This window comes from Dermacentor silvarum, chromosome 3 (genome assembly GCF_013339745.2).
Source record: "Dermacentor silvarum isolate Dsil-2018 chromosome 3, BIME_Dsil_1.4, whole genome shotgun sequence".
Classification (NCBI taxonomy): domain Eukaryota; kingdom Metazoa; phylum Arthropoda; class Arachnida; order Ixodida; family Ixodidae; genus Dermacentor; species Dermacentor silvarum.
This window is the reverse complement of record NC_051156.1, coordinates 107,926,550-107,942,990: the sequence shown is the minus strand read 5'-3', so window position 1 is coordinate 107,942,990 and position 16,441 is coordinate 107,926,550. Positions and strand designations below refer to the sequence as shown.

The following is a 16,441-nucleotide window of genomic DNA, read 5'->3' as shown; positions in this document are numbered from 1 at the left end:
TGGCCTGATGCGGCGGCGTCTTGCGCATGCAAGGAAGGCGGGGAGGGTGAGCGCCGTCTTCTCATGCGCGCATGGGTTGGGGGAGAGGGGGACGCGGAGATGTGTGCGCGCTAGGAGAGGGGGAGAGGGCAGGTTAGTGCGCATCTCCTCTTCTACTCCGACTGCGGCCGCGGGCGCCCTATCTTGGAAGTAATCTGCGGTGGGGGCTCGAAGCCTAAGCGACCCGAGATAGCTGATGGTTCGTGTGCGAAGTGCTCTTGCGCGCCTAGCGAAAGGCAGCAGGAAGGGGAATTCGCTCGCCGCTGCTGCTGCCGCTCTTCACGCCAGCGTGATTAGTAAGAATCAGTGAGAATGCTTCAGACTGTGAAGAAGACTGTACTTCAAAAGCGATAGTGAGTCAAAAGCGATAGTGATATTACGGACAAAGAAAAGCGTAAAAAATCACCAGCCCTTCCCCTGTCGATTAAATGGGGGCAAGCGAAGCTTGTCGTGTATGTATTTGACCTACGTGGTGATTTTTTTTCTCTCTCTCTATCTATCTTTCTTTCTATCTCTATATTTCTTTCTTTGTCTCTCTTTCTCTCTCTCTCTTTTTTCTCTCTTTCTTCCGTTCTCTCTCTCTCTCTTTTTTCTCTAGCAATGTAGTGAAGCCAATATGACGCCTGCATTTACGTATCTGTTCCATATTCGCCGCCATGGCGGTGAATGGTATCGTCTAGCACTCCGAGGGCTAGATCTAGCAACCATACAACTACACCTGAGGACGGCCAACGCGGCAGTCAGCATTACATGCGCAATGCGAAAGGGTTCGGCTCCCACCTGCGGAAAGTTTCCCGTTTGTTTCGTCCCTGGTAATTTTATTTATTCGTTCTACATTTCAATGAATCTTATAGCCCCTTGTACTTCCCGCCTTCATTGTTATCTTCAGGTGTTCGTAAATTATTACAAAAAAAAAATCTAGCCCTTTGGTGTCGTCTATTCTCGCTCACCCCGCGGCCTTCTTTCCCCCCCCCCCTTTTTTTTTTTTTTTTTTCTCACGGACTCCAAGCAAAGCTTATATTTTACTTTGATTAGAAGTAAGAGGATGTCCGGTATTCCACTTGATAGACGTAGGTTGTTTTTATAAAATATTTCTACTCAATTAGATTAAGAAATGTCATTATTCCAACACCTCTAAAAATGAAATTAATAAAAAAAAAAACTAAGACCGAAGCAATCAGATGATGATGACCAAAAGTCGAGAGAGGGCTTTCTTTCCCAGTTCACCTGGCGAGATACTGCCGCTGGGGTCACTGGGGACTGGTTTGCTCCATCGGTTAATGGTACTAGGCATGTGGGTAGCATGAGATTGCACTGCCCCTACACTAGGCCTGTTACAAACAGCATTGAAACCATTGCTAGACGCACATATGCACGACTATCAAGATGGCCAAGTCACCATTTCTGGTTACACTTTCCACGGTGAGCCCAGTTTTACTTTGCCAGACAACTGTTCATGCATACTAAAGAGCCAAATAAAGCTTTGCTTTAAATGTTATGCAGGTTCAACGCAGTGTAGGAATGTTATGTGAAGCATTTTGCGAGTATCTGGCTGTCTAGCCTAGTTTCGGTTTGCGCAGTGTTACAAGGCAACATGTATCTGCATAAAGCAAGTGATTGTGTGGGACGACGTTGGCATGATAACGACCATGGAATGACAACAAAGGCAGCATGACATCTATGCCCACGCACATTGCACGAGACAAGTACCTACCTACTACAAAGTGGTTTGCAAGAGGCAAAGTTTCACAATCAAATGAAACAAGTGCTGCTGTAGTTTTTCTTGGAAAGGATTACATGACACACTTTTCTCCTACTCCAAATAATTTGGTTGCCCAACCAAAATGTCTGCAGTGCATTTGCTTCTGCCAGCCAGTGAATGTGCAGAGCTTGGTGCGATCCCTTTATACTTAGGGTTATTTTTACACCCCGAAAATTTTTCAGGGGAATCTGGTTAAACCCAATTGCTCCTTGGATTCCAAAATGCCTACTTTTTTTTTTCTTTTACGCTGCATGGAGTTTGCGGTGGCCACGTGCTAGCTACCCTGCCCTGGGACAACGTAGTTAGATCCTGTTGGCTTAAGTGAACTCCAGTGACTTATAGTTTATTTCACAAGTTGTGTGCAGCACTGTGGACGCTACACGGTTCTCAAACACCCGCCCAACAAGCGCGCCTAATTCTTAACTCAACGTGTCATTCTACGGAAGCCGGCTGTGTAAAAAAATTGATGAACAGCTTTTCATGAATAAAATGTTTAATTTCCTACAAATTATCAATGCTCTTTACTGTCATTATTACTTCTTATTTCTAAACAAACGGCGAACCTCGGAGTACTTCCTAGAAAACCCCGAAGTCCTCCCAATTACCAGCTTGAAACAGATCACTAGATTTAACGCATCAGTGTTAAGGAGCTCGTGATACCCTCCAATAAAAAAAAAGAAACACAATGTAATGTATTACTTAGAAAATTTGTAAATTTAACCCGAACAAACCCTAATTTCGGAATGTTTCCTCAAAAACCCCCTTTCTCCCCGATTGTCAGCATAAGAAACAGCACCACAATTTTACCCCCCAAATTGAAAAAAAAAAAATTATACTTTGTCCAGTCCAAAATTATACTCATCTGTGCCAGCCTGGATTGCTTAAAGGCAAAGTGGGACTGGTGAAACAGCTTTTGGAGTCGGTTCAAAGGAGAAACAAATGCTTGTAGCTGAAACTACAAATACTGAGCAGCCTTTAATAAAACAAAGGATCTGAATTTTGTAGCAAAATTTTTACAATATTTTTTTAGGATTAACTCCTGCAGTGCTTTTAGAAAATCCCTGAAAGTTATAAAACCCAACTTCATTAGCAATGCCTTTATCTTGCAACGATTAAGGCCCCGAAATGACAAAACTCCTGTCGACTTAGTCTTTATATGGAGCATTCCAACCCAAGAAGGAACAAACAACCACTATTTACAAACAGGTATACGCAAGCCAGCTTTAATTATCATACAAGAGCGCCAACAAAATAGTAGCAGCAGCAACAGTACTGCCAGCAACAGAAAACTTTGTGTGCATATATTACACTATGTACAGCTTTTTGCTTTCTATGAAAGTCCATAAATTAGGGGTGCATGCTGATAGTGACAGAAAAAGATAAAAAGGACACCCTGTCCACTTTCTCCATCCCATTTCCCATGCACGTGCAGTCTTTTTCACTATAGTCCTCTGGTTTTCCGTCACACCAGTGCCGGGAACAGTTCCGACAGGGGGTCCTCCCAGGGAGGAGAGTCATCAAAAAGGCTGTCCTCCCGGAAGCTGCAGTCGCTCAGTGGAGACACTGCAGACTCGTAGCCGGTCTCTGTGCTGTGTGCCGATGGACTGGCAGCCATCTTGAACACTTGTGGCGACAATGACAAAGCCTCTTGTGGAAGGCCCTGTGCGTCACTGCTCTCGGCGCAAGTGAAATCCAGATTGAGGGGGACCGAATTGGGGCTTCCAGGAACCGGGGAAGGGCAGTCGTCGATGACAACCACGGTGTCCTCAACCTCAATGACTGACGCGGGGGACACTGGGGCCGTCACTGAGACTGGGGTGTGGGAAGGGGCAGCTAACGCTGTCACTGCTGCTACAGTTGTTGAGGCATCTTCCATGACGACATCAGCTGTGCCTGCGCTGCTGCCATCTTCCTGTTTGTAGTAGACATGGTCGAAGTGGATCAGTTCTTTGATGGAGTCCAGCTCTTCTGGTGAGGCCCCCACCACACGTGAGGAGGCGCTCCGTTTTCGACCAGGCGACTGCCTGGGCTTCGTTGTTGCTGCTGCCGTTGGAGCAGAAGCAGCAGGAACAGGCAGAGAAGGGACGTCCTCTGTGAGGGGCATGCCTCCTTCAAGCAGGTTCTGGCTGCACTCTTGGAGCAGGGCGAAGAGGTCGTCACACTCGTCATCAGCTGCCAGAAGCCGAATTGCATCATCCAGAGAGCAAGAGCCCGCAGCGGAACCTGGTCCTGCTGCAGAGGTCCACTGATGAGTGATGCATACTCAACGGAACCGCTGCTTGCTCTAGTCTCTGGTGGTGAACACGGCTGCGTAGACCACGAGAAGTAGGAAGGAAAGGAAGAACAAAACAGCAAAATTAGGCAATACCAAGCAAGGTAAAGGATACTGTACACACCACAGCCAATCAGTGCTGCTATGCAAGTTATTTACGAGTTACTAGCATTGCTTCAACACAGCTACCATAGTCCCTGTCAATGTACAGAATATATCATAACTGTGATTTCAAATGCAGCTGAAAATATCTGAACCCCTTCCTGCTGCCCCGAACATAATTCAAATTGAGTAAAACACTACACAAACTAATCTAAGATTAGGCAGCTTGGAGAGCCACCACAGATAAAGCATGCTTAGGCCACACAAACTCAAGAAACCAAGGTCTTGATGTGCTGACTACGCTGTCTCGTGACGAAGTAGGAAGCTGTGGAAGCCAATTTTAGGAAACGATAATGACAACTGTAACGTAGGTTTGAAGAGACTCTAAAGAAATATTTTGTCAATTTGGACTGGTTGATTCTTTCAAACCACTACATGTATTACTTTAGTGGAAAAAGGAAAAAGTTTCACGTCCAAGTGAAAACACCAATGATGTGCGTTAGTGTGACGTTACAAACTTCACAGTATTTTCCCATAATTTCATCCCCTTTGGGCAATGTAGTACACAAAGTTATCTAGGTTTGAGTCTGCTTAGTGAGGCTGAGAACTGCTGTTGCAAAAGTGCAACCTACTTATCTATAATCAAGCTGAGATTAATATTTTTTTTCAGTTGCTCGCTAAACAGATGTAAACCAAAGTTCATCTTATTCAACCTGTCAGCACCAGTCAATTTTATCAGGAAGCCAAAGCGCTCACTGTTATGGCATAATTTCAACTAACAGAAAAGCATGTTTAAGGTCAGCTATACTTTGCATCTTGGCAATTCCATAAAAACGGCAACTGTTACTAACATCTTCTACAAATTAATAAACTTTTAAGCTGTGGCATCAGTTCATCCCATGCCTATGGCCTTTCGCTGTGCCATGGCAAGTAATGACTGCAATACAGCCTGCACTATCTTGTACCGTCACAATAATGAATGTGAGCAAGCTAACACAGCGCACATAATATAGACATCAGTGCATCTGCATATTATTTTTTTTATTATTCAATGGCTGCACATAAGCCTGCCATTCAATGCCACTGCATTAGCACGTGTGCTGTCATGACAAGCCACAAAACTGCAGCCACCTACTGGGAAAAAGCCATGCCCCTCGCACAGCTGCTAGTGATTACAACTAATGCACAATGTAGTTAAAGAGCATAAACAAGAATGTCACTGTATACAGACAACCGTAACATGTCTAACAGATACCACTCCAACAACGGCTACAGTACCAAGTCTATCTGTCTACTCACCTCGACTTTGATAACTGGTGCAGCTTTGGATGAAGTGGTAGGTGGTAGTGGTGGTGGGTGTGGAAATGGGTGTGGGAAGTTGAATGGTGGGCTTTGCCTCGAGCCTTTCAACAAGTCGCTGGTTCTCCCTCTGGCATTCTTCCAGCCTTTGACGCAGGAGGCGGTTCTCCTCCATCAGGGCTACCCTCTGTTGACAAAAAAAGCAATGTCAGTTTCTACAAGGCTATTACCAAAAATGAGCTTCCACCCTCAATATCAAGTAGTGGTATAAGCGTTAATTTCACTGTGAAATCTTTAAGAGCCTAATGCAGTGAATATTTGGTGCACTATGTAGCTATACATAGATTCTCAAGGTAAGCCGATTAAAAGAACACACTGGATATTGCCACATAAAGTAAAAAGTGGTGCTGCTATTCAATGTTGGAAGAAACCCATTCCAAGTGAATAGAAGGGTTGGTTGGTCAACATTTATTAACCGCATACTTTAATCAGACAGTAACCTAGCTGCACAAACTTCGAGAAGCAGATGAGCTGGAAAATCATTATGGTGCTGCAGCACAACAACAAAAAAGGACACATCTTAGGCCCCCCCCTTCGTATAAAGGTGTCCAGAACCACCCCTCGGGATTGGTGAAAGAACATAGCGGATAGCATACGCTGCTGTGAACATCTCGGCCAAGTTTTGCAGTTGTGTGCGGCGCATGGAGCTCGCAAGCCCCAGAGCGAGAAGTCACCTTTCTCTCAAACGCTCTCTCTTAAGTCTCTCAATAGCTGACATCAATCAATGAAAGGTATTTGAATCAGTGCGCTTCTTCCTACTGTCACTGTGTATATTTATTGATGAACTTTAATAAAAAGGCTGAAGTAAACAAAAATCTGCTTTCAAATTTCGATAATAATTATGTACTTCCGGAAGAAGTCGACTTGTCATCTGTTCACACTCGAATGCAGGCCGCCTGCGTAGGAAATTAAACTTTTGGCCACCTCGCTTATCAGTGTTGTATTCGTCAGGTCTCGCTAATTTAGACTACTTTTGAACACTGAACTAGCCTTGAACCACACGAAACTTAAGGTCAGACCACACGCACGCTTACCAGGGCGCGCTCACTCCTGGCCGCTCCTAGTTAGATGCCTTGGCAGACTTGACTTCGTATTGATAGCGCTTCAAAATACGCAAGTTAAATGTAGGTGGTCTGCAGGAAAAAGCCTGTCTGCAGCACGTAGCATGGCCAGACTGAAGTATATACTCAAGCCCTGTCATAAACAAAGCAAATGCTGCGCATACGCACTACAGCTGCATGTGGCTGCGGCATCTTCTTCCTGGCGTTTTACGTGCCAAAACCAGTTCTGATTATGAGGCACGCTGTAGAGGAGGGCTCCGGATAAATTTTGAGCACCAGGGGTTCTTTAATGTGCACTACAACGCAAGCACACGGGTGTTTTTGCCTTGCCTTTCGCCTCCATCAAAATGCGGCCGCACCGGCCGGAATTCGATCCTGTGATCTCGTACTCAGCAGCGCCTTAGCTGAGGTGCTGCGGCAAGTCCGCTGGCTGAGCACAAGGGCACATCTTACCGTTATCGCAGGTGCCAAAATCGGAAAGTGGTGGCATCTACGTGAGCATCCAAAATCAAATTTGAGCGTTGTGGGCATGCCCCACACTGCCGTAGTTCTTGCAGTGCAAGGCATTGAAGAAGGAGCGGAAGCACTGTGAAGGTGGTGTTTGACTGCCAATAACTCTGATTCTGCTGAATGCATTGAAGTACTTTTTGCGGCAAAATATTCCTGAAATAGCCTATTTGAACTTCAAGTGGATTTTGCCACTTTCATAAAAAGTGGTTTAGGGCCCAATTCACACAGGACCATGTAAGCATTCACAATCCAAAAAGTGTGACAGTAAGTGCCAAGCAAATCCAATGATGTGTAAATCTTATGACGTGGAACGTATGCTGAAAAGAAAAACAAGATTACTTACAGTCTGCCTGCAGCTGAGTGACCTGCTCCTCGAGTTCATCCATCCTTGCTTTTTTCCGATCGCGGGCACTCTGTGCTGCCACACGGTTCTTCAGTTTCCTGGGAGCGGCCAAATTTGCATCGTTGAGCACTCAAGCATCCCTTCTAATATCCGCCATAACCAAAAAAAAAAAAAAAAAAAAACAGAAGTCAGGATGAAACTGAACAAAAAATTTGAAAAACAATGCCCAAAAATGCCGTTACGAACAGACTAGCCAGTGTCCACACAGCTGCGCGGTGTATGATACGCGATTAGCAGGATTAAACAATTATGACATTAATTTATGGCATTGAATGCAACGACCTATATCTCGCAACGCTCATCGAACCGCACACTACAGATACTCGTACTTTCGGATGACTGCGATGCGAAACCATCAATATATACAGGTGAACTATTGGTGGCAAGCTATATGAAAAATTCACTGGAAATCAGCGGCGATAATTTTATTCAAATGATGTAACGGTGTCCACAAGTGTGCCGCGGGGCTACGCTCGCAGCGCACTATCTTATTACGAAGGTCAAAGACCCGAGGCACAGCGCTTTCGCAATCTCGCAACTGTCAGGTAGCCCGCAACCACGGTATACATCTTACACCGTGCCCACAACCCACCCTCAAGTCGTCGTGTCCGAGTCAAATCAAGCAACATCTCGCGGAACGCAATCGAGATGCGGCGGAAGCGTCGACACTTGCGGCTGATGCAACAGCAGCCGGCGGCGTCGCCATGGATACGGTGGCAACGAAACAAAATACCGCTTGACGTCACAGATCAAGCAACGACGCCTGCCAACGCGTATCCCTGTCGACGTGGCGACGCCGAGGTCAGCGCCGACACCATTTCGACTCAAGCAAGCGATTCGGAAACTCTTTTAGCCTGTTCGCGAAGCAGGCTCGAGGATGGGGCGCAGAAATTCACAAGTAGAATAGGGAGGGCACCTACACCGACTAAAATTCAGCGATCGAGGAAACGTAGGCGAACAGCAGGTTCGTGAAAGCCAGACTGAATGCGCGCTAGGCGGCTGATGGAAGCCAATTCGCATACTTGTTACACACGCCGTTCAGAAAATCTAAAGACAACTTTCCCACGAACGAAGCGGAGGCAAACAGGTTTGTCGCATTGGGGCGGAACATTCTCGACGCAAGCGATTATCATTCCCCACAGAAACGAAACATCGCCGCTCACCTTCTCATTATCTTTTCCTCCCGCGTCAGATGGTCGAGCCGCTGCCTTTTCCTCACGGGCGCAGCGGTGACGACGGGCTCCGCGACGGTGACTTCCATCTCGGACTTCACGTGCCAATCTCGAGGTGCGATGATTGTGGTGGCTGCTTTCTCCGAAGAACGGTCGCGAACTGCCGTGATCACGATTCTCTTGGGAACGCCCATGTTGATGCGGGTTTACGGGGTTGTGGGACGCGAGCACGTCGAACACTTCAGAGAGACATCACTTCGAGTAGGTACGATACAAACAGAGCCGATCGCTGCATAGCCGAAACTACGCCAAAAGTCGTGAACGCCCTACGACACCATTCCGCTGCTTCGACGAGAACCGGACTGCCAGCAAAGCGGCGGAGGAAGCGTGGCGTTGCCGGATTGGACGGGCCGCGACTTCTAGCGTGCCCTCCGATTGGCTCGCGAGCAAGTGATGTCATGAGGCCAGCTGTTTACGCTGCGGAAAGTCGCGGTTTGTTTTTGTTTCGTTTTTTTTCGCCGCGCGCCGGAGATCAGCGAGCGTCGAAGAGAAAGCCCAGTTTCTGCTGATGCAAGTTGACTATGACAGTTGCTTCATGCCGCGCAACATTCCATCGACGCAAGATTCTGCTTCCGCGAATTCGTGTTTGCGACCTTGATAGCAGTAGCAGGCAAACAATAAAACACGAAGCCACCTCGAAACAACCTTTATTTTCACTTACGTGTCAGGTCACTTCTGACGCGCAACAGCTGTTGCAAAGAGGGAAAACAGTTAGCCACGCGTAGCGAAGGTGACGAAATTCTGTGAAATGTTGGTTCCATATGTACAGACTGAGCTGATGGTTATCAAAGCTTAAACGTAGTCCAGTTCTTCCGGGATGCCAAACTGCTTGTTGAGCACCGATTCCTCGATGAAGAACTTGTTCTTTACCCAGGACTTGATAGAAAAGATGTTATCTGCAAATATACATTGGAATGCTTATGAGTACCTGACAAACGCATCACACTTGGAAAGCCGCCTAAGAGGAGGTGTGCGAACACGACCTCGTATCTCACTCTGCCGGGTTATATATTTTTGTCGGCTTTAAACTGCGATTACGCTCGTAACTAGTTAAGCATTATATGATCTTCACGAGTTTTTGTGTCATGTTCTCACGCTCGCGCGTGCGTATGTGGTATCGAGGCGCGATAGCGGAGTTCCTTGTCCCGCGGCGAATATATCGTCTTACGGAAATTGTTTATTCAGGCTCCGAGCGGCTAGGTTCCCGACGCGGCTTCAAAGGCCGTGGACGACTTTTATGCGAACGGAATCGCGCTTGCGTACGTCGATATCGCGGAGAGATAGCCAAGTTCCTCGTCCCGGGGGATATATCACCATTACGGAAATTGTTTTATCTCGGCCCACGGTGTCTCAGCATCCTAGTGGAGAAATTTTCGATGCGCATCAGCCTTAAGTCGGCAATCGACACAATTTCAAAACGGAATGAGCTGACGTGTTTTTAGCCACTATGCACCCTCGTATTTTTTTTCCGCCATACAATAGTTGCTGTGCAATAATTACAGCTCTAACTACGGTCAATTGAGCGCAAAAGTCAACCTTCTTCCCTGGCAAAGGGCATTAATGTGAAACACTCAAACAATAATAAATAAGCAAACTTCTATGTGATTTGAAACAGTGCATCAGTCAAAGCACCAGGCATTCACAACTGCTCTAAGGAATGAACTACGCAATGGTTAGCTGAAACTGATTCGTGTGTTTTCTAATGCTCCCAAAACCTACTGACTCAGACTGCAGCATAGGTTGGCAGAATAAAAGGATACTTACTCAGCAATATTTTTGCAGGCCATTCACTCAATCACACTCATGTGCACTCATCGCTACTCGTGCCCACTCGTACTCGCCAACATTCACTAGTGGTCACAGTTGTTCCCCATTCACACTCACATGCCCACCCACTCACATGCATACACTAATGTCCACTCAAACTCGCAGGCACTTACTCCCACTCATTCACAGTCATGTCCACTCAGACCCTTCCTCACTCATGCTCTATCCCACACCTATGTGTGGAGCGAGTATGAGACGGCGAATTTGTGAGTGAGTATGGCAACCGGACTGTAGAAAGTGCAGGCCAGCAAAGAAAATACTGGCAATTAGCCCCAGTAATCACAAACGGGGGGGGGGGGGGAGAAAGTATTCTGTATGTGTCCGCCTAGTGGACTATCAATTGCAGCTGCTGTTGACTGGCTGGAGCGGTACAAGCGAGAAGAAAACTGGCTGGGGGTGTTTGCCTCGTTTTCGCTTGCACCCCAGCCAATCAGCACTTCAGAAGCAGAAGCAAAACGGACAGTCCACTAGCTAGGTGGACACTTACAGGATGCCCCCCCCAAGACTTCATCTCAAAGCTCTTTCTTGACTCCACAATATTATCGTTCCATTGAAGTAGACACCGAGGCTAAAGAATGCTCCTCGGAGAGCATCCCCCACTATCGGTCACACTTAATGTCTCATCGCGGTGATTTTTAAGGTGTGGATTACAGAGCAAATGGGAGTAGCCGATATTCTAGTTGAGATGAAGTGGAAGAAATGAAACTACATAGGCCGTGTAATGCATAGAGGGGGTAAACGGTGGTCTATTAGAGCTACAGATTGGGTGCTAAAGAAAGGGAAATGCGATTAAGAATGGCAAGGAGTAGGTCGTGTGATGAAATGAGCAAACTTGCTGGCATCGACTGAAGTCAGCTAAAGCAAGACTGGGGTAACTCAAGATCGCCAGGGGAGGCCTTCATCCTTCAGTGGACATAAATAAGGATGATCATAATGATGATGAAGAAATCGGACATGTTACGTAATGGTAGCAGGTAACATTTTTACACGGTAGTAGAGTGCCACATCTCATCTTAAAGCTTATGTCATTTTTCTCACTTATAAAGCATCTGCTCTTGGTAAATGTAAGGCTTTGGATAATGTGGAACATGTTACTTAGCTTGCACCAACTAAAATCTCTACTCCTAACCTAACCTTTTTCATCCACATACCTACCAACCTTTTAACTTTAAAATTCCTACAAACCCCGCAGTTATGGCTAGAGGAAGGGGCAATAAAGTTTAACCTGGGCGTGTGCCTTTTGTGGGATACACACATACTTTATTAACGATGTCTACCTTTTCACGCAGCATAGAAGCAGCAAGGAACTAGCGACAGCAGAGGCTGACAAGCAAGTCATTGTTTTTGTTTACAGTGACTTTTTCAGCCACTTTGCTGCTAGTACCAATTTCGCTTGCTTCAGAAATTTATGGTGTCTCGTGCTGCTACAAAAGGCGAACACGGGTACTATCACAATTTCTTGTACGCATTTCTTTTTCTATTATGTGCGGCCTCATCCCTCGACACATTTAAAACATTTTAGCAAATGTAATGTATTTTTAATATAACATGACACAACATTTGTAAAATCATAAAACAAGCCTAAATTCGTATAAATTTAGCGAGAAATTCAGGAGAGTTGCAGGTGTGCATCCACCAAATCTGAGCACCTGAGTGCTTGCATGTTCTGCCCTCAATGAAATAATATTTGTACAGTCAACCACACAGTGCCAAAGCCACTGTGCCGCAAAGGTGACTGACCTGTCCATCGGTTGGCGGCCTCCTTGGCTACGAGTGTCTGCTTCTTGATCTCCTCCAGGACCTCGGGGTCACAGTCCTTGTGCTTCTCCAGCTCGGATGAAACCTCATCTCGGCCGCGTTCCAATTCGCTCAGCTTGGAAATCAGTTCCTCTCGCTCAGACTGCATTATTATTCCATGTGTCACTCACAAGACCTAAGAGACAGGCTGATGATGTGAACTAAGACTAGGGCCGGTACAATGTCAGGATTGCTTTCACCCAATTGCATTCCTTTCTTATTTCCCACCACTCACAACCTCCCAATCCAAGTGTTAATGGGAGCGGAACATGATTGGACCACTGATGGAGCACAAAAAGGAAGAAAAAAAAACATGAAACAGAATTGTTGCATATATTTTGGCCTAAGGTGGTATATTCTTGCAGTTGCAGTCTAGTATTAGCTAGACTGCAACTGCAATGCGATCGTTCTCATGACAACTTGTGGTGATCCCCGAAAGTGAGCAACCTAGAGTGCAACCCCAGTGCAGATGTTCTGTAAAGAATATGTCCGTTATTCAGGCCCACCATAGACCGTTTTGGTTCGCAGCACCTTAATACCTAAGCAATCTGAACACGCACTTCAGGTGAACACATTTTCTTTGCTCATTCAATATTTTAAGCGGTCACTGGCTTCTGAAAGTAGCTGAAAGTAGCTGGCTGCTGAAAGCACGCACTTTAATTCAGTTTGACTTGCCTGCACTGCACCTAGTGGTTAGACCTTGAATTATAAGCACCTGGTCTATTGTACAAGATTTATCAGTTTTTAATTACGCTCTGTGTATTTACATTTGACACTGCAGTACACATGCATATGAGTTAATTTTTTGAACGAGGAGTTTTAAAGGAAATAGCCAAGATGTTATTCTTGCATGCATGCTGCCACTAAGTCAGCCAGTATCTCAATTAAGCCTGCAACACATGTAATCAGTATTATTAAGTGTTGTGGAATAAGCAAGCTGAAGTGAAAACAACAGAAGAACCTAGAGGCACTAAAGATTAAACCGACTGACGCTCTTTTTTCATTTGTCACTAAGAGCTCCCTTGACAACAAACAAACAAACATAACAAAGACTGCATGAAGAAATGTTACAAGGGACACTAAAGAGCAACACTAAATCAGTTTAAACTGGTAATAGCAAAAGCTTCATTTGCATTTGATTATTATTAAAATAAATGAAAGCCAAACTTACCCTTTCTTCAATTTAAGCCTAAACTGTAGTTCTAGTACATCAGTTTGATGATGAGGAAAAGACACGAGACCACGTTAAGAAACAGCGGGACAGAAAAGAGCATCTTTCTGGTACAGCAGTTTTTTCACACGGTTTCATGTTTTCTTCACCGCAATAAGTACGGGCCAACCAGCACAGCAACAACTAGCGATCAGTCTGATGTCACGGAATAAAAAATATCTTCTCATATATTTTATGCAATTTCGTTGCCAAAAAGCTTTCGAACCTTGCTATGCAGTCTTAGTGCCCTTTAGAACGCACTGTAGTCCAGGTACCCTTTTGCCGAAAAACAATTAGCTAAATCCAGGCTCTGTCAAAAATCAATGACGTCCTGACAAGCTGGTGCGGGAACTACAACGTGGCATCACCACCAGTCTTTCATTTTTATGTCTTTCCTGGGTTACCAGACCTCCTCCTGCAGAAAGAGTGACTGTCTTGCTATTGCACAGTTGCAATTTATTAACGCAGCTTAACTTTATACTTCTCTTTAGTGCCCCTTAAACTACCAGCTGCTATTGCCTAGGAGGTCCCGGGACGTTGGAAGCTGCCACTCACCGAATCTTCCCTTCCCACTTGAGCTTTCGCCAGCTGATTCTCGACAAACTTGAGCTTCTTCTGCACGTCCTCCACTTTTGACTTGAGCTCGTCTAATTTACGCTTTCTCTGGAAAGGAAGTTTGCATTTTGCTGCTGTGAGACATTGTTTACTTGTTTATTTTCACACTCTCCATTGCCCAAAGGTCTTTACAGAGAGGAGGGGCAAGAATAGATATGACTATTAGGGGCTGTCTCGAAATTCTTGGTGTTACAGATGGCAGTGATAGAGGCAGGGAGGTGGTTCCAGCCTATTGAGGTTCTTTGTGCACATGATTTTGCTCCAGTCAGGTTGCAAATGTCCGAACACCCAAGCGATAGGAGCAACTGTGGCGTGGCCTTATTCAATTCGATCACTCAATATGCCAGGTCTCACTTATATCTATAATTCAACAAGTTAGAAAAGGTGAGCCAGAAATGAATTCTCTACAAAAAAAAAAAAAACTGAATTTTAGAAAAAATATAATTGTGACCAAGGTTAAGCTACAGTAAATGTGTAAGATAAATAAATAGCGAGGGAACCTGTATTACACCCATTTTTTTATTGATTCAAAATAATGCCATTAATGTTGAACTCATGTACCCATAAGTGCGAGCAATGATATGAATAGTTGATTACTTTTTCACAGCTTTTATCATCCCTCAAAGGACATGACATCAAGAGCAGTGCTGTGCTGCAAATACTGCCAATTTCCGGAAGTTAAAGCTTTTTATTTTCATGCTGTGAGAAAGGACAGATAAGTGCATTGTTATCAAAAGACCAAAGCCAAGGCACTAAAGCGATGCTTACATACAGAGCTCAGCAAATGAAAATGTAGGTGATCACTGGGGGCCAAATAGTCAAAATGTGTAACAAAGGCTCTCGCATTGCATCACATTGGTGTCCCCAGAGCAAACCGGCAGCCCTGCACTCCGAGTATCGCGTTCGAATCGCTGAGCACTGAGCATTCTGCAATCACTATATGAGTCCATTTTTACCGAAATGTTTGAAACTCAAAAAAAAAAAGAAAGAAAAATAAACATCATAACAGTGTTGCTTACACTACATAATCACTTACAGTTACTTGGTGTATAGTAAATCGACCATAGTTACATAGACCATAGTTACCTCATGTTCTCTACAGCACAATGTCACAGTTCATTCTAGATTAACAAGACTCACCGTACTGACAGCTTTGCTTGGGAACGACCAGAAGTAAACTGATGTGCCGATCTTTTCAGAGTCCACCAGGCCGTCATCCACTAAAGACTGAACAACATCTTTAACTGCCTGCGCTATGACACCCTTTTCTTTGGGGCCGATTTTCTCGAGGTCTTTCAGTTGAAACACATCTTTCTGCAAAATAAATATGACATGAAAAATGCAAATGAAGGTACGCTTAAGTGCGTATGTGGTTCAAGACAACTGGGCAATAATGACACGAAATCGCGTGGTACATTACGGGTGTAATTCCTTGTAACAGGTATGGCACCTCCCGGTTGTACCGGAAATGCTAAAGAGGAAGCCGGCCCATAAACTACGCTTATTTGCACGACTTTCAACAAAGCCTAAAGTTAGCTGTGGAATTGCGGCTATGAGAAACGTCATAGCGGAGTGCTTCGTATTAATTTTGACCACCTGGGGTTTGACACGGACCTAAATCAAATACACGAGCGTTTTTACCATTTCACAATCGAAATGTGGCCGCCGAAATATGCAAATGCTTTCGTGCAAGAGAGCGTGATGATCCAATTAAATTTCAAACAGCTTATATCGACAAATAAATAGGCAGCAGAATACCAGCTTTATAAAAGACAAAACAAAGTAGGAATACCGTAGTACATGTACTACTTCGCGTGATCATGATTAACTCGGTCAAACTGAACGTGCGTGACGAATACGCTCACTTTTTCATAGAAAACTTGCAGCATCCGCTGCCGCTTTTCTTCGGCACTCACGCCTTTTCTCTTGGACTGCAAAAAGAATAAAAACAATGAATGTGTTACGGTAATAAAGAACTGGCATCGAAAATAGCGCCGAAAGCACTTTAGGTTTCAGAGTGTGTCACTTACAGAGCAGAGAAAATCACACACTCATACAATAATAACAGAAATTTCGAAGTGATAAAGATCACTACACCATCCTAATAATAAAGCGTACCATTGCAGTCGTCAAGAAAGGGAAATTTTTCTCTGACACAAGCGATGTCGTGTCAACCAAATTTGCCGGGCAAGTCTAAGCAAAGCAAACTCTCACGTCTGCTTGGCGCGCTAACTCACGCACGATCTTCAAAC

At 45.0% G+C, this 16,441-nt stretch overlaps 2 protein-coding genes across 2 annotated transcripts; both read right to left on the bottom strand.

Annotated features, from left to right (window-relative positions):
• Positions 1-2,996: 2,996 nt before the first annotated feature.
• Positions 2,997-9,057, bottom strand: LOC119445672 (X-box-binding protein 1). The gene is made up of 4 exons (XM_049663510.1): positions 8,672-9,057; positions 7,445-7,546; positions 5,520-5,659; positions 2,997-4,119 (listed from the first exon to the last, which is right to left on the bottom strand). Exons 1-4 carry the CDS (start codon positions 8,872-8,874, stop codon positions 3,743-3,745), a joined length of 822 nt encoding a protein of 273 aa, XP_049519467.1. The 5' UTR covers positions 8,875-9,057; the 3' UTR covers positions 2,997-3,742.
• A 186-nt stretch (positions 9,058-9,243) lies between these two features.
• On the bottom strand, positions 9,244-16,418 carry LOC119445671 (meiotic nuclear division protein 1 homolog). The gene is made up of 6 exons (XM_037709953.2): positions 16,308-16,418; positions 16,055-16,120; positions 15,330-15,503; positions 14,130-14,237; positions 12,308-12,467; positions 9,244-9,636 (listed from the first exon to the last, which is right to left on the bottom strand). The coding sequence occupies exons 1-6, from the start codon at positions 16,308-16,310 to the stop codon at positions 9,533-9,535; spliced, it is 615 nt and encodes a 204-aa protein (XP_037565881.1). The 5' UTR covers positions 16,311-16,418; the 3' UTR covers positions 9,244-9,532.
• Between the last annotated feature and the right edge of the window lie 23 nt (positions 16,419-16,441).